This window comes from Delphinus delphis, chromosome 15 (assembly GCF_949987515.2).
Source record: "Delphinus delphis chromosome 15, mDelDel1.2, whole genome shotgun sequence".
In the NCBI taxonomy this organism is placed as follows: Eukaryota; Metazoa; Chordata; class Mammalia; order Artiodactyla; family Delphinidae; genus Delphinus; species Delphinus delphis.
Window position 1 is genome coordinate 28,815,230 of NC_082697.1, and position 25,261 is coordinate 28,840,490.

Sequence of the window (25,261 nt, forward strand, 5' to 3'; positions counted from 1 at the left end):
CATATTATACTAAATACTACATTTTTCACTTTTTTTAGCACTAGAGTTTGCAGTATACATTAACAACTAAGCCAAGTCCACTTTCAAGTAACACTATACCTCTTCATGGGTAGTGCAGGTACTTTATAACAGAGTCTTCCCAATTCCTCCTTCCCATCCTTTTAACATTGCTGTCATTCATTTCACTTATCCATTAGCTATAGTCATCTAATATATTGTTGCTATTATTATTTTAAAACTCTTATCTGTTAGATTAAAAGTAAGAAACATAAAAGTTTTATACGTCATTTGTTTGTTCGTTCTTGAATGCTCTTTCTTTACGTATATCCAAGTTTCTGACCTACATCATTTTCCTTCTCTCTGAAGAACTTACCATTTCTTTTTTGAACTTATCATTTCTTTCAAGGCAAGTCTGGTCAATTTTTGTTTGTCTCAGAAAGTCTTTATTTCTCCTTTATGTTTGAAGAATAATTTTGCTGGATACAAAGTTCTAGACCATGGGGTTTTGTTTTTTGTTTTCCTTTCAGCACTTTAAAATATTCCACTTCACTCTCTTCTTGCTTGTGTGGTTTTTGAAGAGAAATCATATAATTCTTATCCTTGTTTCTCTAGAGGTAAAATGAGTTTTTTTCTTCCCCCTTCTGGCTTCTTTCAAGATTTTTTCTCTGTCTTTGATTCTTTGTAATTTTAATACAATATACTAGGTGGAGATTTTTTGACATTTGTCCTTGTTGGTGTTCTCTGAGCTTCCTGGATCTGTGGTTTGGTGGCTGTCATTGATTTTAGACAATTTTCAACCATTATTACTTCAAATATTTCTTCTATTCCTTTCTCTCTTTCTTCTCCTTCTGGTATCCCCATTACTCTATGTTACACATTTTGTAATTGTCTCACAGTTCTTTGGATGTTTTGTTCTATCTTTTTATCCTTTTTTCTATTTGCTTTTCAGTTTGGGAAGTTTCTATTGACATATCTTCCACTCTACTGATTCTTTACTTGACTATGATCAGTCTACTAATGAGCCCGTCAAAGGCATTCTTCATTTCTGTTACAGTGTTTTTGGTTTCTATCATTTCCTTTCAATTCTTCTCTAGAGTTTCAATCTCTCTGCTTACACTACCCATCTGTTTTTGTATGTTGTCCACCTTTTCCATTAGATCTGTTAGCATATTAATCATAGTTATTTTAAATTCTTGGTCTGATAATTCCAGAACCTCTGCCATATCCAAGTCTGGTTCTGATGTTTGCTCTGTCTCTTCAAACTGTGCTTTTTATCTCTTAGTATGCCTTGTAATTGTTTGCTGAGAGAAACATGATGTACTGGGTTAACAGAACTGAGGTAAATAGGCCTTTAGTATGTTGTTTTATGTTTGTCTGGCTGTTAGGCCATGTTCATTGTTCACTGTAGCTGTAGGTGTCAGAGGACTCAATTTCCTTTAGTGTCCTTGTTCTTGTCTCTCCTGTTGTTTTGAGTTTCCCTAGGAACTCCTTTTTTTTTTTTTTTTTTTTTGAGTCTGAGCCTTGCAGTTTTTTCTGTTGTCATCCCCTGTCATTATACTGGAGTCTTGTTTATGTGGTGGTGAAGTATGGGGCAAGGGAAATGCTATAATCCTATGACTAGATTTCAATCTTTAGTGAGCCTGTGCCTCTAGGCTGTGACCTTCACAAGAGCTTCTCAGCCTTCTCCCCCCAGCCTTTGGTGACACAAGAAGTCTAAAGGTGGCTGGAGTGGGGGTATTTCCATTCCTCCAGGTCAATAAAGCTGGTAAACTCTGGTCAGTTAGGCTCACTCTGGTAAAATAATTTCCCTGGAGCATAGGTGTAAAGGAAACACTCTGTTTTTTTTCTTTCCCACATAGGGAAAAACCCAATTCTTCCCTACTGTGAGTTTCTTCCCTACTGTGAGTTTCTTCCCTATGTGTCTCCTTTACTACTCACACAGAACACTTCACTTCTGATATTTCTTGCCACCAAATGTATGGAAGTTTTCCCTTACAACAGTGTGACACTAGCTGGGTGTCCCACAGTATAAGTCAATTCTGACACTACTTACTCAGACCCCACAGGCTGATTTCCCCAAGATTGAAACCTACCCCCAGTTCAGATACCAATCACAAGCCCAGGTCCTTCTGACCAACCAGCTATAGATCCAAGGTCCCAAAGACCCCCTCCTTGGGTTCAATTAATTTGCTAGAGTGGCTCACAGAACTCAGAGAAATATTTATTTACATTTACCAGTTTATTAAAGGATATAATAAAGGATACAGAGTAATAGCAGATGAAGAGATACATGAGGGAAGGTCTGGGAGTTGGAGTGTGTCACCCTCCCAGTATGTGGATGTGTTTACCCAACAAGAAGCTCTCCCAACCCACTGTTATTGGGATTTTATAGAGACTTCCTCACATAGGCATCATCAATTCTTAACTTCATTTCTAGCCCCTCTCCCCCATCTTGAGGTTGGGGGTGGGGCAGGGCTGACAATTGCAAGCTTCTAATCATGGGTTTGTCTTTCTGGTGACCAGTCCCCATCCAGCCATTCAGGAGCCCATCAGAATCATCTCATTAGAAGAATAGATGTTCCTAGTGCTCTTAGGATTTTACAAAGATTTTAGGACCTCTGTGCCTGGAACTGGGGACACAGACCAATAGATATTTCTATTATCTCACAGCAGGCCTTTGTTAAAGAGAACAGGACAATCTGGGTTACTTTTCATATTTTAAAATGAGTACTTTCCCCTCCCCCTGCTGGAAGCACCATGCATTTTCCTCCAGTCTTCACAGTGAGAACCTGCTAGTGCTCCCAGGAGGTAAAATTCACGAAAGTGTGCCCCCTCCTCCAAAGACTGGGCCCCATAGTTTTTAACTCTCAAGCTAGCACACAATAAGCCTCCAGCATTTCATCAATTACAGTTTGTATTCCTACCAGTAATAGCCATGCTTTTTATCTTCTATATTCTGATCCTTTGGCACCTTGAGGCTTTGTTGACCCTGGAAGGACAGCCCTCCCAGTTTTAGCTAATTCTTAGAGATAGCAAACAACTCATCTGCAAGCTTTCCTTTCGTATGCAAACCAACCAACCCAGGTTTATAACCTCAATCTTTATCAAGCTCATACTCTGGGCCTCTATCCACCTGCCCTATTCACCCCAGGGCCTGGTATCAGAACAACTAGGGAATGCCCCTATGCTCCAGGGCCCACTGAAATTATTCAAATTAGCCAATCCTAAACCTGCTTACCCTGCCTCACCCCTTCCTTTCCTTAGAAACCATAATAAAGGCTCATGCCCACATTTTTCCTCTCTGCCTTGCTACTGACTGAACATTGTGCTTCCTCATGTGGCCCTATGTGACACGGTGTTGCTTGGGATCTGTAAGTCCAAAAACCTCTTCCTCCATGACAGTCATTTCCATGTCTGAGTATCTTACCGTACCTAATTAAAGTAAGTCCTGAATACTCTCCCTTTAAGCACTATAAGCACTGGCTCCCATGGAGGGCTTCTGCTCAAGGTAAGCTATGATTCTCTGCCTCTCCAGTTTGCGGACAGTAGCTTGCCCTACAAACTCAATTTTCTGATGGATCTAAAAAGAATTGTTTTTCAGTTTGTTCAGCTTTTTTCTTGTTAGTAGGATGGAGCTCTTTACACATTGGAGTGAAACCCAGAAGTCCAATCATTTCATTTTTTACCTATTTTCTCTATCTTCTTAGCCAAGGCAGAACAATTCTTTTTCCAGTATCCTTTATGATTACAGTTTCTTGAAGTATCTTTATCAAGAAACTCCCTCCATTGGGGTTTGAATACTGAATGGGGCCTTTATAAAAGCACAAAACTGACCATGTCACCTCTGCGTAAAACTTTTCTGGCATCCTTCCTACCCACTCACTACCTAACCCTGCCCTATACCCACTCGCTGCACACACACACTCTATTTTCACTCTAGGTCTTAGCTTAGAAGTTTCTTCCTCCAGAATATCTTCCTCAGGTCTGGGTGAAGCCCACCACTGTGCTTCTTGGATTCTACCAGTATCCTAGTTTGAGATCCAAGAGGAGAACTCTGGATAGTTTATCTTTGAACCACAGAGCAAATTCTGTTTGCTAAACCCAGCATGCTCCCCTTACATCACACTTGTATAGATATTATCTCAGTTGGATTTACCTACCACACTTTGAGATAGATGCCTATAGATAAATCAGGTCCCCTGGAAGCAGAGCCTGAGATGGGGATTCTTGTGCATGTGATTTATTGAGGGCAGCTCTCAGGAGACAAGGAGTAAGGGAATCAGGACAGATCAAGGGAAGGAGCTGAGCAAAGCTGTGTGTTCAGCTGGGGTCTAGCCTCTGCCTGATCCCACAGGGAGCTCTGGAGAGTGAATGAACCACAGACTTGCTCTGCCTGGAGGCCAGAGGACTGGACTTTTTATACCCCATATCAGTTAGCAATTGGCTGTCAGCTGACTTGAGGAGAGGGGAGGGGTGTAAACTCCCAGACATTTCCCAAGATGGTTTCCATCAACCACGGGTCCCTTGGGAAGGGAGAAGCTGTGAACGGTAAGAGCCAACATGCATAGCAGCTAAGGGACAATGCCACGGCCAGACAATGGAGATCTGGGTAGACCACCCACAGCACACCCACGAGAAAACTGACTCAGAGAGAACAAGAAACCTGCCCAGTGTTACCGGGGTAATAACCAGCAGAACAAGGTTTCAGGCCCACATATCCAGACTCTGAATCCCCAGCTTACTCTACCCAAATCCACCAGCGACCAGCTTTGGTTGCTGTTTCACGGGGTGGCTTGCTTCTCAGAATGTAAAGCTCAAGGGTCAGGGAGCAGCGAGGAAAACTCTCTGTGGCTGCTACATTGCATGCACAACCTTGAGAGGCTGGAAAAGGGGTGGACAGAGGCAAGAATTTGACAACCTGGGACTCCTTGTCCTGGACTCCATCACTGATGGGACTGTTGCTGGGGATGTTGGGTGATGAAACTCCACTCTGCCCTGCCCTGCCCAAAGTTGGGGCTCTCACAGCTCTGTTGGGAAAATCTGCCTAGTGGTGGCAGAAAAGCCTGGATGGGGAGCCACTGTGAAAAGTGAGAACCTGTGCTCTGCAGACAGATCAGGTTCCAGGTGATGCCCACTTAGAGCACAAAAATGGCAAGGCAGGCTGGAGGTGGGAGGGAAGGAGGAGGGCCTTTGCTGAGTACCTCTCATGAGTCAGACCCTTTATTCCTGTTTTAAATTAACCTAACTATTCCTGTTTTAACCTAACCTAACTATGTAGTGGCTACTAGAGCCGTTTTACAGGTGAGGAACCTGAGGTGCAGAAAAGTTAAGTAATTTATCTGTGGTCACAGAGGTAAGTAAATGATAGAACTGATATTTTCGGGCAGACTGGCCTAGCTCCAAACCTGTGTTCTTTATACAAGTAAAAAGATCTTGACCGGGCTTCCCTGATGGCTCAGTGGTTGAGAGTCCGCCTGCCGATGCAGGGGACACGGGTTCGTGCCCCGGTCCGGGAGGATCCCACATGCTGTGGAGCGGCTGGGTCCGTGAGCCATGGCCGCTGAGCCTGCGCGTCCGGAGCCTGTGCTCCACAACGGGAGAGCCCACAGCAGTGAGAGGCCCGCATACGCAAAAAAAAAAAAGATCTTATTTCCGGATAAGAATATCAGGGTAATGACTTCCGTTCTCAGAAGTCAGTCATTGTGTCATGTTCATTAACAAGCTGATGGAGTAGTAACATTCCCATGTTAGAGATGAGCTGAGACTCAGAGAGGTTAAGTGACTGGCTCAAAGACACCCTGCTAGTAAGTGGTGGAGAGGTTGCTTATTAATACCAGAACCTCATTACAATTTTTCCTGCATTTAATGTGTAACTGCCCAGCTGGGATAGCTGTGTTTACACTAGGTGTTGGGCAAGCTGTTGGGGAAAGTTCACACTTGAGAGTAGATTCTGTTCAGCCAGGCCATTTGCCAGTGCTATAAAGTCATGGTTTAAAATAACAGCAACAACGTGGGAGCAGCGTTGAGACACAGGATCGGAACCGACTCCGCTGCTCTCACCACCACCACCACCCCCCGTCCCTTCCCTCATGCCAGGTGGGGCACATGAGGGGACAGCCCTTGGAGAACGGAGCCAGCAGGCCCTCCGCGTCTCAGTCTTCCAGCCTTACCAAACAGAGGCTTACGCTTGGCCTTGGCCCTGGGCGTCAGGAGAGGACTGAGCTCTGACCCAAGGGACTGCACCCCCAAGCAGAGAAAGGCATGTGTCTGGGTCTCTAGCTGAGGTTTAGGTGAGAGTGTGGGAGTGCCAGCCGGTCAGAGGAGGGAGACATTAGCTCTCAGCCGAGACCAGAGGCTCTGTCTGAAAGAGGTGGCTTTTGGAACCAATAAGGTCCAGGAAGCATCTTGTACATCTGATTTCTCACAGCTGGGGACACTTTCCTGGGGTCGAGGCCCGTGAGGCCAGAACTGTTCATTCCCTGCCCCTGCAGGTGACAGGTCCGGGAGGAGACCCTCGAGGAAGCGGACTCACAAAGCCGAGAACGCGCCAGGCAGGCGCCGAGCCCCGCCTGGACAGAAGGAGCGGGCCGGGGGCAGCCCGGGGTCGGGGTCTCCCCGGAGGAAGCAGGCAGAGCGCAGGGGACGCAGAGAGCAGCTGGGGGAACCGGAGCGAGGCTCGGCAGAGAAGACCTGCGGAGGAAGGAGGAAGAGGGACGGGAGAGCTTCCCTCAGGGAGCACCGAGCACCTCCAAAGAAGGAAAAGGAGGTGCCGAGGAAGGAGGAGATGTGGAAGCAGCTGAAGAAACACAGGTGTGTTGTGACCGGGCTTCAGGCGCGCTTCAGTCCGCGCTCTCCCTCTCCTTCCAGCCCTGCTTCCTCCCTTGATAAGGGTCAGGTGTCGTCTTCCCCCCTCATTCTCTCCTATAAACGGGTGGCCCCTGCTCTCTTTTCTTAGTCCCTGCCTGTGCCCCTGCCAAGCTCTTCGCGGTTGGGGGCGGAACCGGGATGAGGGTCACAGCCATCCCAGGTTGAGGGGCCACCGCACACTCTCGACTCAAAGCCCTCCTGGAGCACAGGTGCAAGTGGAGCTCTGAGTGGGGAGGTGATATGGCAGCAGGGTGAGAAAAGATCCCAATTCTCAATTTCAGCTGGTGACTCACCACGGCTCTTGATGAGGAGCTGAGAGAAATTAACAAAATTGGATTTAGGAGTCATTCCAGGGCTTAAGCACACCATTTCCTAAGGTGACCTGTGTCCTCTTCTGTGAAATGTGGCTTTGATCTAGAACTTCAAAAGTTCTACCAGCTCTGAAATTCTAGGATTTGGGGGTTTGGTTTACTTGCTGTGTTTCCTTTGTTCCATTAGCATCTGCATACGGGGGTTAGTGGATAGAGCCAGTTTATGGAATCAGCAAGTTGGGATTTTAGTTTCATTTTTCGCTACCAATTTTGATGGGACATCTCCCTCTCTTTGCCTCCTTCTTCCACTTTACTTTGCATCATTTCTCAGGATGTTTTAAGAATCCCCATTGATAATGGGCTGGGAGGCTTTGGAAACAGAGATACCAGGACTATGGCAAAGAGCTGATGCTCCTTCCAATGGTTTCTAATAAACCTTCCTTGCCCACACCCTCACTCAGGTGTTCCACTGTACATCTCCAACTTTACAGAGGAAATTAAGGCCCACAACAAGGGCCACTGATTTCTTCTGTCACCCCTGCCAGCCATCCCTGGCTCAGTTAGGGCTTTTGTCTACTGTCTGGTTGTCCGTAGACCTGAGCTAACAGGGTAAAGGGTGCATGGTGTCCTTAGCAACTTAGAGAGAACTTGAATGCATCATTGATGGGCCCCAGAGTGTCCGGAACTTTAGAAGGAGGCGGTCTGGGTGGCAGATGCAAAGTAAGGGATGCAGACAAGGACCCATTTGTGCCATTTTCAGCTGAGTGCCATGGCAGGGCATAGAGAGATGAAAAATATCCAGTCCTGTTGCTCAGAAACTGACAGTCTAGCAGGGGAGGTAGGACATGGGCATCAGCTATCACAACACAAAGCAGAAGGCAATATGTATGCAAGAAAGGATTTGATTAAGAGCATGTTGCTGGGAGGCTGTGGTTCCTCCATGAGGAAGGTAAATATTTCGTTAAGACTTTAAAGCCCGGGTGGAATTTGAACAAGCAATGACTGAATGTCTCACCCCCCTACCACCACCCAAACTGAGGGAACAACTTATGCAAAGACTCAAAGGCAGATATCCTGGGGGGCAGGGGGGGGTGAGATAAGGCAAAATGTCCCTGTGCTCTAGGCTTTCCAGCATTTAAGAGCTAGGGTCCCCCCCTTCTCCACCTTATTCCTGTGACCTCTCCTTGCTCCTTAGGAGTTGATCAGAAGCTAAACTCACAGAGGCAAACTGGTCTCTAAAACCTGTGGTAACCCAAGCCCACATCCTGATATTTCCGTTTATCAAACGTGCTAAAAAGGCTGCACAGGCAGAACACTTCTCCAGCCCCTCCCTCACCCCCTGTCAGCTGCTGCCATCTCAGCTGAGAGTCACTGTTTTTATGAGTGAAGGAGGCTGTGAGTAGCACAGACAAGAACTTGGATTTTGTGGCAGATGAGCACACAGTCTTGTCTGTGAGCTGGTGAGGGTCATCACACCCTCCAGCTGGAAGGCCTCTGCAGTTGTGCTGTCCCATACAATAGCCACTAGCCACATGCTAGGCATTTGAAATGTGGCTGGTGTGACTGAGGAACTGAATTTTTAATTCAATTTAATTTTAATCTGATGTTAATACCACTGAGTTAAAAAATTTACTGAACTTGGACAAACAGATGTAGTTTTGTTTTTTGTGGGTTTTTTTGCGGTACGCGGGGCTCTCACTGTTGTGGCCTCTCCCGTTGCGGAGCACAGGCTCCGGACGCGCAGGCTCAGCGGCCATGGCTCACGGGCCCAGCCGCTCCGCGGCATGTGGGATCTTCCTGGACCGAGGCACGAACCCGTGTCCCCTGCATCGGCAGGCGGACTCTCAATCACTGCGCCACCAGGGAAGCCCCAGATGTAGTTTTGAAGTTGATTTAACTTTGAAGCCAAAGCATTTCTTCTGGAAAAAAAAAAAAAAAAAAAACACAAACTAATTTTGTCAGTGCAGATGTGAACATCAAAGGAAAATGATATTATGTTACTTTATTCATTTACAAGGAAACTTTTAAGTATGTCTAAAAATTTGGATATGTAAATCTACTTTTTCAACTAAATTTTATGAAATCCAAGTACAGATTAAATATGTTCAATGAAAATTTTGTGCCTGAATTGACATCCGTGGTGAGTACAAGATGAACCCTGGGTTTTGAAGACAGTACAAAAAGAATGTAAAATGTCTCATTAATAATTTTTACACCGATTACATTACTGTAATTATAAATTATAAATTTTTCATATACTGGGTTAAATGAAAAGTATTATTAAAATTAATATGTCCATGTCCGTTTATCATATTAATATAGCTACTAGAAAACTTAACGTTACGATACATGGTTCACATTATATTCCCATTGGGCAGCCCTGCACGAGCGAGGATGTGCAGCGTGGGGGGGACTCAGGGGCATGGAGCTTGAGGAGGCAGCCCGCGAGGGGCCCTGGGCTCCAGGAGGAGAAGTGGCCTCCTCTGCCAGGTGGGGAGAGTCGCAGAGGGCTCTGAGCGGGGCAGGCCTGTGTGGGCGGGAGATGGGGGCATCTTGTGTGGGCCCCTCACATCCCACAGTGCCCCTGAGGACCCCGGCCTCCTCCTCACTCCCCTCTGCTCCACCCCGCCTCTGCTCCAGGTCATCCTCCTTGGCCTCCAGCACCTCCGGTGGGGAGTCTCTGTCTGAGGAGGAACTGGCCCGGATTCTGGAGCAGGTGGAAGACAAGAAGAAGCTCATCGCCACCATGCGGACCAAGCCCTGGCCCATGGCGAGGAAGCTGGCGGGGCTCAGGTGAGCAGTGGTGGTCGACCAGGGCCCTCCCCATCCAGAAGGCTCAGCTCCTCTGATGGGCGCAGGAGTCCCTTCCTCCTCTCCACTCCAAGGGGGCTCAACAAGAAGGGGGGTTCACCCTCCTACCCTGCTTTGGTCATGTCATCCCCAGCACTCAACTGGCCATCGGGCCCTGCTGTTGGCCAGCACCGAGCAGGGCCTGGCGGAAGCCAAGGAGGATCGTGGCCCTCCGGCTACGCACCCCCCTCCACTGTCAGGTCACCTCTCTGTCCCGTGCCCCATCTGGTGGCTTCCGCACCTCCCTCACAACCAAAAAGACACGCCTTCCTTGGGGGTGGGGGGGACTTTCCATGACCCCCATCTCAACAAGTTCAGACCTCTTTTGTGTTCCCTAAGCACTAGAATCTCTCCCCGTGTCACACACTCACCCTTACAGTGTGGAGAGCAGGCGGAGGGGCTGTCTTAGCTACACTTGTGTCCAAATGCCTAACACAGGGCCAAGCTTGCAGTGAGGTTCCATGAATATTGCGTGGCCTGGTGCCCACGCCCCTGACTCCTATTTGCAACTCGGCTATTTCCCTGGTTTCCATATGATGAGCCAGCCCACCATGCATTTTATGGCTCTTGACTCTCTGCTGAAGTTTTGAGAGAAGGGCAGGACGTTTTTCCTGAAAAAATCCCATTCAGTGTTACCATCTTCCTCCAAGTCCCACCTCGGTCTTTCTGCCACAAGACTGGAATGACTCCCTCCTTCCCTCTGTGTAAGAAGCCATTTTCCCTGGTTCCTCTCACACCTGATTTTCCTCATTGCTCAAGTCAAATGCCTCACCCCTTATCACATAGAACAGGTTGGCAGACATTTTTTTTTTTTTTTTTTTTTTTTTTGCTGTACGCAGGCCTCTCACTGTTGTGGCCTCTCCCGTTGTGGAGCACAGGCTCCGGACGTGCAGGCTCAGCGGCCATGGCTCACGGGCCCAGCCGCTCCGCGGCATGTGGGATCTTCCCAGACTGGGGCACGAACCCGTGTCCCCTGCATCGGCAGGCGGACTCTCAACCACTGCACCACCAGGGAAGCCCTGGCAGACATATTTTGACGTTCAGCCTCACTGTGTCTCGGAGGCACAACAAAGATGCTTGCTGTGCAAACCCTGACTAGGAAGGAGCCTGGTAAACAGAGCTTACTCCACTGTTTTGCAAATTATTACGTTGTCTACAACTCAGCTGCAGGAAGAAATGCCTCCCTGCGGTGCCTCCAGGCCAGTGCTGACCAACAGAACTTTCTGGGATGATGGAAATGTTCTAAATCTGCGCTAATAGAGTAGCCTTCAGTCACATGAAACTAGTGAGCGCTTGAAAAGTAGTCAGTGCAATTGAGAAACTGAATTTCTGTTTTATTTTAATTTATTTAAATTTAAATCATCACAGGTGAATGGTGGCGACAGTTTGGGCAGTAGCTACAGCTTCATGCAGCAGGCTGTCTGCCTTCCCACCTCCCTTTTTCTGAGTCTCTTCTCCCTGCTCCCCCAGAGCCGAGTTCTTCCTCCTTCCATCTGTCAGTCTAAAAGAACCTCACTCCAACTCAGGTGTCACCGGAACACATCTTTTATTAACAGTGGAAAAAGAGCAATGTTGATGCTTGTGGAAATGAGATCTCCAGCTGGCTGGAAGTCTCAGGGACCATGAAAATCCCTGAGGGCCATTCAGCTGCCCTGAGGAGAAGTCTGCATCTCCTCCAGGCCTGGGGGCAGAGTTCCTGCTCTTGGTGGGGGTGGGAAGTGGCTAAGGCCCTAGAAGCTGAAAAGACTTGTCTCTCCCACTGGAGCAGGTCTCCCCTCCTTCTCCCTCTTGCAAGACTCCTTATCCCAGGCTCAGGCTCTCCAGCCTCTGGGTCTCAGCTCCATTGGTGCCTCTGCCCTCCCACCTGGCTAGTTCCCACACTCTGAGACTCAGGCCAGGTGTCCCCTCTGCAGGGAAGTCCCCATTGCCCCTCCCTGCATTCAGGCTGAGTTAGTTACGGCCTCTCTGACCCCTAAGGCCCTCACTTGACTGGATGCTCTTGTTTGCAGAGCTGTTTTTTATTAATCTTTTAATATTCTTTTTTTAATATATATTGCCAACATTTGCTGGGTGCTCCCTATGTGCCAGGCACTGTTCTGAGCGCTGGGTGTGTAACAATTCATTTAATCTTCATAATCACCCTTTGATGTAAGTACCATTATTATTGCCCCCATTTTACTGATGAGCAAACTGAGACACAGAGCAATCTAGTAATTTGTCCAAGGCTAAACAGTGAGTTTAGTGGTCTGGCCAGAATTTGAACTCAGGAATTCTGCCTCCAGAACTTGCACTCTTAAATTGTAACTGCTTCTCTAGGATTACTAGACATTCTAGAATACACCCCTTTGCCTCCTGTATGATTTCCTCTTCTGGCAGTAAAGTCTTCAATTGCAGATCTGCAGATAACATGTCCAGACTACATCTTTTTTTAGAAGCAATGGTGTGGGGACCCCAGTCTCTGGCCCACTCAGGCAGCTGGCATAGTTGTTGTAGACAATCAAAGAAGGATGGCAAGGCATAAAGAGCAACAGCAGTGAATTGGGGCAAGCCTGCCTTCACACCTCTACCATATCTGTGTGGTTTGACTGGCTATTCAATCCCCTCAGGCTGGATTCCTTCTCTTAACCTCTCTGAGCCTCACAGCTGGCTTTTGTAAAGTAGGAATAATAATATCTACCTGCAGAGTTGTTCTGACAAATAAAAAATATTTAAATACCCAGCATATAATATGCAATTAATAGATAGTAATTATTGCTATTAAAGCTTGAACATCTTGTTCCAGACACTGTGCTGAACCCTGAGAGATGAGGATGGGGAACAAAGATGAATCAGAGAAGACATTATTAACGCACATCATTAATAATGACACGAGGCAGGCTGTGATGTTGGCAAAAGAGTTTCTAGTGCTCATGAGTCAGGGATGTTTGCTTTAATCATAGAATTAATCAGGTATGTCACTCAGCTTTGTCAGAAACCTAATGTGTTAGAAAATTACCCAAAGTGAGATCTGAAGAATTCCACTTCTAGGAAGATGGAGTAGATATACTTCTCCATAGTCTTCCCACTAAGTACAACTGAAACCATGGATATTATGTGTAAAGCAAACATAAGAGACTCAGAAAGGTGGAGAGAAGAAAGGCAGACTGGCTAAGGACCTCAGGGTCAAATGAATGACAGAGCATTGAGTTCCAATTTTCCTTTTTGCCTGTATATCCAGACTGGATATTGGAGAAGCTGGCTGCCCCCAAACACTGACAGTCACACACAAAAGCACCTCAAGAAAAGTCTGCTGTCTCCAGCCAAAGGACCAGAAAAGGGACAGCCTGGCAAGACAGAAGACTTGTAAACAATAACAAACCTACTCCAGCCAAACATCATAAACAAATGAGCAGCTGTAGCCCCAGCCCTGGCAGCAAAAGCCAAGTGGAGAAGCCTACATTTCCTCCCTTGCCAGGCTGTAACATGGTGCCCCTAACACCCCCATCAAATGTCAGAGAAGGCCAAGTGAGGAGCAGGGACTCTCATCCCCACTGGGCAGTGTAATGAGCCCTCCCTCTCCCTGGGGTGTCAGTGGAGACTACATGGGGAGTCTGAAATTTCACCACCACCTGGAAGTAACAAGGCATCTCTTCAAGCCAGGAGGATATGAGTGGAAGGCTTGTGGGAGCCTGAACTCCCATCCCTGCTCAGCAGTAACAAGGAGCTCCAGCCCAGCCCCAGGTATAAAAGGAGGCCAAGTGAATAATCTGGACTTCCACCTAGAAGTAAGCAGGCAGCATCCCCCTTCACCTACTGGAGCAGTGTCAGAGGAGGCCTGCTAAAACACAAGATTTAAATAAGATCCAGAGTCTCATAACATAGTATCTCAAATTCCAGGCTTCAGTTGAAAACTCAGTCATCATACCAAGAACGAGGAAGATCTCAAACTTGAGTGATAAAAGGTAATCAACAGATGCTAACATCAAGAGGACATATATGTTAGAATTATCTGACAAAGATTTTAAAGAAACCATCATAAAAATGTTTCAGTGAGCAATTATGAACACATGAAACAAATGAAGAAATAGAAAGTCTCAGAAAATGAATAGAGGATATAAAGAAGAACAAGTGGAAATTTTAGAAGTGGAAAATATAGTAACTAAAGTTTTTTAAAACTCAATGAATGGGCTCAACAGCAGAATGGAGAGAACTGAGTAGAGAATCAGTGAAAGTGAAGGTAGAACAAGACAAATCAACCTGAACAATAGAGAGAAAATGGTCTGGGGAAAAAAGTGAACAGAGCCTCAGGGACATGTAGGATTATTATAAATGATCTAACATTAGTGTCTCCTCCAAATCCCTAGATGATAAAAGAAGAAAATAGAGTCTCAAAAGAAGAGAAAGAGGGTGGAACTGAAAAAGTCTTCAAAGATATAATGACTGAAAATTTCTCAAATTTGGCAAAACTTACAGATTCAAGAAGCTAAACAAAACCCCAACAAGATAAATCCAGAGTAATCCATGCCAATACACATCATGGTCAAACTTCTGAACACTTATAAGAGTCAGAGAGAAACAATGCATTACTATAAAGGACGAACAATTAGAATGACAGCAAATTTCTCATCAGAAACTATAGAGGACAGAGGAGGTGACATAAAGATTCTTCAAGTGCTAAATGAAAAGAATTGTCGGGGCTTCCCTGGTGGCGCAGTGGTTGAGAGTCTGCCTGCCGATGCAGGGGACACGGGTTCGTGCCCCAGTCCGGGAAGATCCCACATGCTGCAGAGCAGCTGGGACTGTGAGCCATGGCCGCTGAGCCTGCGCGTCCGGAGCCTGTGCTCCGCAATGGAGAGGCCACAACAGTGAGAGGCCCGCGTACCGCAAAACAAAAACAAAACAAAACAAAGAATAAAGGAGAAATCAAGACATTCTGAGATGAAGGAAAACTAAAAGAACATGTCACCAGCAGACCTACCATAAAGTATAACTACAGGAAGTTCTCTAAACATAAAGGAAATGGTAAAAGAAGGAATCTTGGAACATCAGGAAGGAAGAACATGGTGAGAGCAAAAATCTTGGAAAATACCATGGATTTTCCTTCTCCTCTTGATTTTTAAAATTATGTTTGACAGTTGAAGTAAAAATTAAAACACCACCTAGGGCTCCCCTGGTGGCGTAGTGGTTGAGAGTCCGCCTGCCAATTCAGGGGACACGGGTTCGTGCCCTGGTCCGGGAAGATCCCACATGCCGCGAGCGGCTGGGCCCGTGAGCCATGGCCGCTGAGTCTGCGCGCCCGGAGCCTGTGCTCCGCGACGGGAGAGGCCACAACAGTGAGAAGCCCACGTAACGCAAAAAAAAAAAAAGATAGCAGGAGAAACTATGTAAATACCAGACAAAGTCAATTTCAGAATAAAGAAAATTACCAAGGACATAGAGGGACACTACATAATGATAAAAGGGTCAATCCACCAAGCAAACAGGACAATCCTAAATGTATATGCACCAAAGAGATCAGTGGTTTGGATTCTACAGAGTATTAATTTTCCAGTGCTACATAATAAATTACCCCAAAACTTAGTAGTTTAAAACAATAATAAACATTTATTATCTCCTGTTGGTCAGTAATTCAGGAGCAGCTTAGCTGGTCAGTTATGACTTGGAGTCTCTCATAAGGTTGAGTCAAGGTGTTGGTCAGGGCTTCAGGCTTCAGATGGCTGGGGCTGGTGAATCCACTTCCAAGGTTACTCACACAAATGGATGGCAAGTTGGTTCTGTTTGTTAGTAAGGGCCTCAGTTTCTCTCCATACAGGCCTCTCCACAGGCTGCTTCACTGTCCTCATAACATGGCAGCCGGCTTCCCACTGAAGAGGGGGATTTCAAGGGGGAAGTCACAATACCTTTTACGTCCTAGTCTCAGAAGTCATAAACTGTCACTTCTACCACCTTCTATTCATTGGAAGCACATCACTAAGTCTGCCCTGCATTCAAGTGGAGGAGAATTCAATTCCTTTTTTTTTTGGCTGCACCGCTTGGCTTGTGGGATCTTAGTTCCCCCACCAGGTATTGAACCCAGGCCCTCAGCAGTGAACACGCAGAGTCCTAACCACTGAACAGCCAGGGAACTCCCCAGTTCTACATTTTAAAGGGAGGAATGTCAAATAATTTGCTGACATAGTTTAAAACCACCACATATGGGAAGCCAGGCATGCTTGGTTAAACTCAACTGCCCTTAAATTGATTCAGTGACACCTCTAGAACAGATGCCATCACCTGACTCATCTGAATTTCCACTTAGAGTGAGCTCAGCCTCTGTTTGATCTTTGTCTCCATAACTGAAAAATAAAAACTGCTTAGGGACAAAGGGAGACACCAAACCAACATAGCCCAGATCACCTTCAACCTCTTGACCACCTCCAACCTGTAGCCACCTCCCTTTGGCCACCTGTATTCCCTACCTTTGGTTGTCTTCTGGATTTCAGGCTGGCTGATACATTCTCCCAACGTTCTGCACGGGACGGCAAAGCTCTGTAAGGATGCCATCAAATGCGGGCTGCCCTGTGTCTATTTATACCTCTGCATCTCAAAATTAAGTGTGATTTTGAATCTGAACTCCTTCACCAGGGGATAGTTTTTGGAAATATGTAGTCTCTGAGAGATGCTTTGGATCAACTTCAGAGTATTCTCATTGTGGAAGGCGGCATTGCTGTGCCCCTTGTCCAGACCCCTGGGGAACAGAAGTCTCCTCACAGCAGCCCCCTGGGCTAGGAAAGAATCCTATCAGCTGCCCACTCCAGGAGCTGCTGTTTCCCCAGAAGGAGAAGGGTGACTGCCTGGTAAATGAAATTGCTGTGCTTACATGGCATGCATCCACACGTTTAAGTCTCATAACATTGTCCCCATTTCTAGATGAGAACTGCCACCCTGAGAGGCACAGAATCCTGCCTGGCTCTCTCTGGCACTAAAGCCACACAATACACCCCTTCTCTCCCAGCAGTAATTGCTGGCCACCCTGACTGTGTCTTCCAAACTGTTATTTGGGCCCTTTTATCGACAAGGAGGGTCTTTCTAGGGCAATGTGAGGGGCTGCTGAAGTGCTGTCTTCTGCTGTGGATGGCTGCCCAGGAGAGCCTTGCCTCAATGGCTTCCTCCTCTCCTGAGTGTTGGAGGGACCTGAGGGGTTGCTAATCACCTGCCAAAAGTGACCTTGAGATCCAGGCCCCTAGAAGTTTCCACAAAGCAAAGGATCTCTCTTCTTTTGCCTTTTTACTTCATTTACCACACACCATCTGGTTTGAGGAAAAGGAGAGATGAGCTTGCAGAAAGTTCCCCATTTGAAAGGAGGGGACAGAAGCACCCTACAGAAGTAAGATTTGCAGAACTGTTAGGGGAATAAAAAAGAAGAAGTAAGATTTTCAGGGAATTAATTCCCTGGCGGTCCAGTGGTTAGGCCTCCACACTTTCACTGCCGAGGGTGAGGGTTCAATCCCTGGTTGGGGAACTAAGGTCCTGCAAGCCATGTGGCACAGCCAAAACAAAAAAAAAGTAAGATGTGCAAAACTGTTGGAGGGGAGGGGAAGAAGTAAGATTTGCAACAGTTGGGAAGTGCAGTGCAAGAGCCAGTATTTCCATAAACCAACTACTATCTCTAGTAAGAAGAACACTGATCACGTATGACATGTTTAAAGGGGTTTGCTGTAAAAATGTTAGTTGTGATTATTTATATACTTTCAGTGGATCCAAAAAAGCTTGCTGTGTCCATCAAAACTGTTAGACCAGTTGTTCTCTTTGCAGTGAATGGTCCTCAGAATTTGCACCCAGCGCTGGGCAGGGCCCTCTGTTCTCCTGAGGGCCCTCTGGGCATCTGGACACAGTCTGGACATTGAGAAGAGAAGCATTTGGTGCCAGGCTCAATGGCGCAGGCATAAGAGTTGGCCTTTACTTTTGAGAATTTTTATCAGAAGTCTTCAAATCTTACTAGTTATCACATTTAAATTCACAAACCTCAAATGCTTAGGAGTCTCTACCCACTCATAAGATATAGGAAGAGGACAAAAATATGAATTTCATGAAAACATTCTTTGGTGTCTTGGAGTCATTGGTAGTCACAGATAACTCACTGCCAGAATGAGCGCTGCCTAGGGAGAAAACAGGGGCTGACCCCATAAAGGAGTCTTAATCCCATACAATCCAGCTTTTGACCCTGGACTCAGAAGCTAGACAGTTGGCCTCATTAACATTAGGACATCATTGAGACATCCTAATAAAACCAACCTTGGATTTAACCCCAGGTTAGAATGTAACTTTAACAGGTGTCTACTACCTGCGTTTGCACTTTGGAGGTGGTTTAGGTTGTGTTGCCAGCAGGGGGCGCTGTAACAACAGCAGTCAGACACACAGGACCCAATGTCTTCTTCCACCCACCCTGAGATGGACTTCATTCTTCATCTACTTGTGTGGGTTTATCCAGTGTTTCCTGATAAACTGTTTCTGTGGGGGGATGGATGGGGGAACCCTGATTTGGAGCACTTGCTGAATCCCATAGTCTAAATACTCCCACCATGGCCGATTTCAAGCTACCAACAGTTTAATAATTTGTTGGCCAAGTTCCAGAATATTTAACAATTGGTTCTCAGAAGCCAGCCCTCACCAGCTCCAGCACACCACCCAGAATATTTAACAGACAAACCCATCCATGTGTTTCCCGTGCCGTCTTCCTTGGATGTTCACTCACTCATCCAGCGTTCATTCACTCCACAAATACCTACTGAATGCTGTACTGGTTTTTTTATTGCTGCTCTAACAAATTACTACAAGCTTAATAGTTTAAGACAATACTCATTTATTAGGTCACAATTCTGTTGGTCAGAAGTCCAACTTGGTGTGGCTGGATTCTCTGCTCAGGGTTTCACCAGGTTAAAATCAAGGTATCAGTGGGGCTGTGGTTCCCTCCCACCTGGGACTTGAGGTCCTCTTCCAGGTTCCCTGACTTTTGATAGAAATTCATTTTCTTCTCTTGCTTTCCAGTGTGGCATCCTCCAGAGGGGCCCCAGCAACAGAGGGTGGAGAATTCTCTTGCTTCTAATTTCTCTGATTTCCCCTTTTGCTGCATCTCTCTCTGACTCTTCTGCCTTCCTCTTCTTTTTCTAAGGGCTCACATGATTATATTGGGCCCTTCCAGACATCCAAGGTAATCTCCCTGGTTTCAAGTCAGTAATCTTAATTACATCTGCAGAATCCTTTGTGCCATTCACCAAGGGGCAAAGGTCATGAGAGCCAAAATTCTGCCTACTGGTGCCTACCATGTTCCAATCACTATTCTTGGCATTTGGGAAACTTCAGTGGACAAAACAGACAAAATGCCCTGCCTTCGTGGAACTTACATTCTAACTAGGGATATAAAACACTTAAGGCTTTCAGCCACATATACACCCTCATAGTTCAGATTTCTTTTGCTTGGGCATTAATTGAATTTCTGCCTTTTTCCCCCCCGCTAACCAGGGAGGCCCAAGAATTTGTGGAGAAGTATGAAGGAGCCTTGGGAAAGGGGAAAGGCAAGCGACTCTACGCCTATAGGATGCTGATGGCTAAGGTGTGTGGTGCAGAGGCGCAAACCTGTGGGGGGACTTGCTCAACTCCTGAATCTGGGTGACCATCACAGTGCCTGCCCAGCTTCACCATTTGTGTCCACCTCCCCCAGAATCCTGAGCGTGAGGTCCAGTCAACCATTCCAATTTATCCAAGAATGGAAACCAACCGTATCCTGTCCATTTCTCTCTACTTATCTGTGAGGGCTTCAGTATACTTGAGACTTGTTTCCTCTCCAGTGAAGAACTAAACTCACAGAATTAATGATGTTGAATCCACTGGGATCTTATTTTCCAAACCCCCAAATCAAGACTTTGATTTGGTGGAGACCCAGAGGGCCATGGTGTAATCAGGGTCATACAGAAGGACAACAGTAGTGTCGACGGGGCATTGGGGGCAGCTCTGGTTTATTGAGTTATGCCGTAAACTGAGCTTCTGATTCAGGCTAGGGTAATGATCTCTAATTGGATATTTAATGTGGAACTTATGGAAGTATTCTTCCTTTACCTACTGATCTGAAAAACTATCATTTTCATCCACTTAATTCTTGTATAGGGCCTTTTTTGGAGCTTTTATTTGAATTCATCCTTTCAGCTATTGATTAATTCTAATGGCTCATAGGGCTTCCTCCTTTTACCTTTCTTTCTCAGAAATGTTTTGGCCAGTCTTGCCTATGTTTCCATATGCATTTTGTTTTGTTTTCTTTGCATTCTTTTTTTCCACATGCATTTTTAAAATCACTTTGCCAAGGTCCAGTATAGCCCATTGAGATTTTGATTGGAAATTTTTTTAAATCCTTGATTTAATTTGGGAAGATTTATCTGTACAATATTTAGTCTTTACATCTAAGAATACCATACATTTCTCGAGCCTTATTTTTACAACCTTCAGCAAAGTTTGTCATTTTCTTCATATAGATCTTTTCCATGTCATATGTTATTTCTACAAAATTTATGTTTTGGTTGCTTTTGTGAATAGAATCATTTTTCCATTTATTTAATAACTAGAGATACCTGGTATGTAGGAAAGCTACGTATTTGAATATTAATTTTTTTTTTTTTTTTTTTTTTTTTTTTTTTTTTTTTGCGTTACGCGGGCCTCTCACTGCTGCGGCCTCTCCCGTTGCGCAGCACAGGCTCCGGACGCGCAGGCTCAGCGGCCATGGCTCACGGGCCCAGCCGCTCGCGGCATGTGGGATCTTCCCGGACCGGGGCACGAACCCGTGTCCGCTGCATCGGCAGGCGGACTCTCAACCACTGTGCCACCAGGGAAGTCCTTGAATATTAATTTTTTAATCTGGTTCCCCTGTTGTGCTCCCTTATTAGTTCTAATCATTTTCATCTGATTGTGTATGTAAAGGTGTTTTTCTTGGGTTCTTCTAAATCATTCCTGTCCTAAAGTGCGGGTTAGCAATCCTAGAATAGTTTCAATTGATGATGGTGATAGTGGGTCTCTTTGCTTTTCCATTACTTTAATGAAAATGGCTCTACTGTTTCACACTAAGTTGATGGGAGTTGTTGCCTTGAAATAGATTTTCTTTCTCCCAATAAAAAATTATCCTTTTATTTCTAGTTTAATGACTTCCATTTTATTGGAAATAGATGTTAGATTTTATTAAATACCTTTCCCTTCTGTTCATACACTTACTTTTATCAGGCACATCTGATTTTTCAAGTATTTTATTTATAATTTTTACATAACTTTTCATAAGATTGATTTGAATTTATGTGTGTACATACGTGCACGTACACTATCTTGACATATTTTAATATTAGGGCTGCACTTGCTTTATAATATTAAACGAATAGCATCACCTCCTTTTTATGCTGTAAATCAGTTTGTACAGCTCATTCATTTTTTTGGAAATTTGAAAGATGACACCCTTAAAACTGTACAGATCAGGAAGCATTTTATAGAATATCTTGATAATTTTTTAATGTTTTTCCAATTGGTGTAGTCAAGTTTTAACTTTTTCTTGGGGCCATTTTGATGTTTTATATTCTTCCCCAAATTTGATCATTTCATTAAGATTTTCATATGTATTAACAGAAAGTTGCATATAGGTAGTCCCATAATTTTTGTCATTACATTTTACATATGTTGAGTTTTAATCTCTTTTATTCCTAATTTTGTTTTTTTCTTCCTTTTCAGTTATAGTTGCCTGACAACTATCTATGGGTCGTTTATTAATTTTATCTAAAAACCATTTACCACTTAACAACTGCACACTCAGAACTTTTTTCCCAATTAAGGAATGTGTTCTTCACATATACCTGATAAATGGTCTATTCAATCGTGTTTCTATTCAAACAGTTCTAGCTTCTTTGTTAGCAGAAGGATGGCTGCCAACTCTCCATTCTTTGTGTTTACTTTCCTTCATGGTTTTTAATTCTTTGCTTTCTCTCTCTTTGCATTCTCAAAAATTTCTCAGGTTTATTCTCAATATCATTGGATCAATTTTCTTCTGTCTCAAAGTGTAATGTTTATTTTCATTCTATTACTGAACTTTTAGCAACCTTGTAATCAATCCTTCCATACTTCACCTGTAACCTTTTTTTTTTTTTCTCCCCTGGCCACGCCATGCAGCTTGCAGGATCTTAGTTCCCCAACCAAATGCAGAGTCTTAACCACTGGACCGCCAGGAATTTCCCCTCCTGTATTCTTTTTTAACTCTCTAAGTGCTAACCTGTACTCTAGAAGCCATATTTTTTGTATCCTACTAAGAATATTGAGCCATTTCTCAAAATTTAATTATGTATCCTGGAGGAAATGCTTTCCAAAAATTTCAAAGAATGGCATCACTTTTTCCTTGTTTTGACGTACTAATTCTCAGGCTTCACTGGTTGTCTTTAGTTATTCAGATCCAGATTTCATCCATGGACAGGATGTGCCTGTGTCTTGTTCGACCACTGTTTGAAATCTGTTTTCCTATATACAGCTGACTAGTAAGATGACATGCACAGCTAGTAACCCAGTCTGAGGACGGCAGCTACCAAATCACACAGCTCTGAGGAAGGGAGTTGGGGGTCTTCTCCCGCCCACGCCCAAGCTCAGTTTTCTGATTCTCTAAACCAATGAAGGAAAGAGCTTCAATGCAGAGCTTCTCCCAGGCCTCTCTCTGCCTCTGCCCCCCGCCCCCAGGCATCATCTTTTCAGGCCAAGATGCCGACAGCCTTGAGGGGCTGTCAGGTGGTTGCCAAGTGATCAACTGGCAGGCTATGTCTCCAGGGGCCTCACTTGACAACATTCATTACTCCATTGGTCCTCTGCCTTGCAAGGCTATATTTTATACTGATTTTATCAGCACCCTGACAGGGGATCTGTCTCTCGGGGGAGGACTCACATTAATAAAGCTTATGAGACTGATATATAAAACCAGATACCAGATTACTAATCTACAAGGAGGAATAACTGGTGCAAGAAATGAAAAACAAATTTTTTTTTTTTGCATTATGCGGGCCTCTCACTGTTGTGGCCTCTCCCATTGCAGAGCACAGACTCTGGACACGCAGGTTCAGTGGCCATGGCTCATGGGCCCAGCCACTCCGCGGCATGTGGGATCTTCCCAGACCGGGGCACGAACCCGTGTCCCCTGCATCGGCAGGCGGACTCTCACCCACTGTGCCACCAGGGAAGCCCAGTGCCTTTTATTTTTGATAGTACAGTTAGTTATATGGGAAACTAAACCATAATCCCAATTCCAATCTATTAATTTGCAATGAAAAAAATTACTGCCATAGAAATCAAAATATTCACAGCCCAGATGATGCGCAAATGCTTTCCTTAGAGACAGACCTAGATAAGAAGCCAAATAAGCCAAAGATGGTTTTTGAGCACAGAATCAGAACTAGGGAAGGGAGAGGAAGCAATGGGGTTGGGGTGTCCATGTCCACCATCTGCCATTCCCCACATCCCTTCCTGTCTTAGGGAGATCTTTGCTGTTATTATCAACCTGTCTTTTGCTTATGAACCCCTCTTCTCCTTGGCATCTGTGAACATTTCCCTCTTCTGACAGGTGGTTTCCTTCCTTATACAGTAATTATCCAATCATGATATAGTCAAAGCCTTCAGGTTTGGAAGCTCGTCTGATTCCTTCAGATAAAATTTCCCTTTTATCCTTTAGCGAATTTACAAAGGAAAATCTCATTTCCTTCATGAATAAGTTCTTTTGAGACCTTTGTAATAATAGAAACTGATCTGAGGATTTTCTCCCTACTTCCTCTTTGCCTGCTGTTTTCTATGAGGTGTTTTTGGGTTTTTTTCATTCCAAATGGATTTATTTCCAGGGGGTGGGGATGTTGGAGAGAAGCCCCTTGAAGAGTTGACAAACTTTCACGCAGCCGGCAGACAGACAGCTATTCAAGTTTCTGATTGGTACAAAGTGTCGGAGCTGGAATAGACCATGGAAAGGGGCATAATGCCTTCCCAACTACTTTTAGGAAAAAAAAAAAAAAAAACAGGCTGCTGTTTCACTAGGAGAAGAATGGGAAGCCACGGGCTGAGATCTCTTTACCACTTCCACCAGCCTTGTAGTTTAGCAATAGTTCCTATCAGATTAAGGCACTTGGCTGTCTGCCAAATGTAGGTATGAGAGTTATGAAATTTCTTTTTTCTCTTGAATTTTTGGTTTAAGATGAAGGAAGTTGTATCAGAGTTTGCTAAGCCAATTTGATTCCCCAAATCATAAATTATACACAGACTTTCTAAGTTCATATGTAAAGTGTCCAAACCTGAAACTTTATCAGCACTATAGACAAATGCAAAGTATTGTGTTGCCCTTGCTTCTCTCTGACTCACACCTGACTTTGGAAAGTGAAGATGTGCACATCCACCTCTGACAGCCTAGGCTCAACAGCTCCAACATGGCAGCCTCACCCACATGTCAACATGTCAACATCTACATGCACCTCCAATTTCCCCTCCAGGCCCAAAGGCAGCGTGTTAATGAACTAAGGGTGTTGCCTGTTTAATTTCAGAAATGGGTCAAGTTTAAAAGAGACTTTGATAATTTCAAGACTCAATGTATTCCCTGGGAAATGAAGATCAAGGACATTGAAAGTGAGTATTTTGGTGTCACTGTTTTTAGTTCGTTTGCTGAAGGGTTTTCCAAGGGTTTGGACTGTGTTCTTGACTAACTGACTAGATTATGTTATAGGTTCTGTTGTACTAGGAGAAAGATGAAAGCAGAAACTAACACATCATTGTAAAGCAATTATACTCCAATAAAGATATTAAAAAAAAAAGAAAAAAGATGAACTTTGGACTAGTCAGACCAAAATTTAAGATGTGCTTCTTCACATCGGTTAGGCCCTTTTTTTCATCTAGAAAAAGAAAAGGGATGTATATTCCACAGACTGACATGAAAATTGAATCCATCACACACATAAAGTCCTCCTTTATGTTAATGTCCTTCTGCAACACTTACATCCACCATCTTTCTCTCTTCAGGTCACTTTGGTTCTTCAGTGGCATCATATTTCATCTTTCTCCGATGGATGTATGGAGTTAACCTCGTCCTTTTTGGCTTAATATTTGGTCTAGTCATAATCCCAGAGGTAAGAAAAGAACTGCTTACAACTTCAGATAGTGTTGAGGCTTATCATGACAGCCATCTTCATTTATATAAATCAAATACTCTGTTTTACAAAGAATCCGTCATTCATTTT

The 25,261-nt window shown here is 44.8% G+C and overlaps 1 protein-coding gene across 1 annotated transcript in view; it reads left to right on the forward strand.

Moving 5' to 3' along the window:
- Nucleotides 1-4,499: 4,499 nt before the first annotated feature.
- Nucleotides 4,500-25,261, forward strand: part of TMC2 (transmembrane channel like 2) — a 62,903-nt gene continuing 42,141 nt past the window's right edge. The window contains 6 exon segments of the mRNA XM_060030968.1: nucleotides 4,500-4,548; nucleotides 6,492-6,810; nucleotides 9,819-9,971; nucleotides 19,509-19,599; nucleotides 24,572-24,653; nucleotides 25,044-25,150. Coding sequence (XP_059886951.1) covers nucleotides 4,500-4,548; nucleotides 6,492-6,810; nucleotides 9,819-9,971; nucleotides 19,509-19,599; nucleotides 24,572-24,653; nucleotides 25,044-25,150 — 801 coding nt within the window.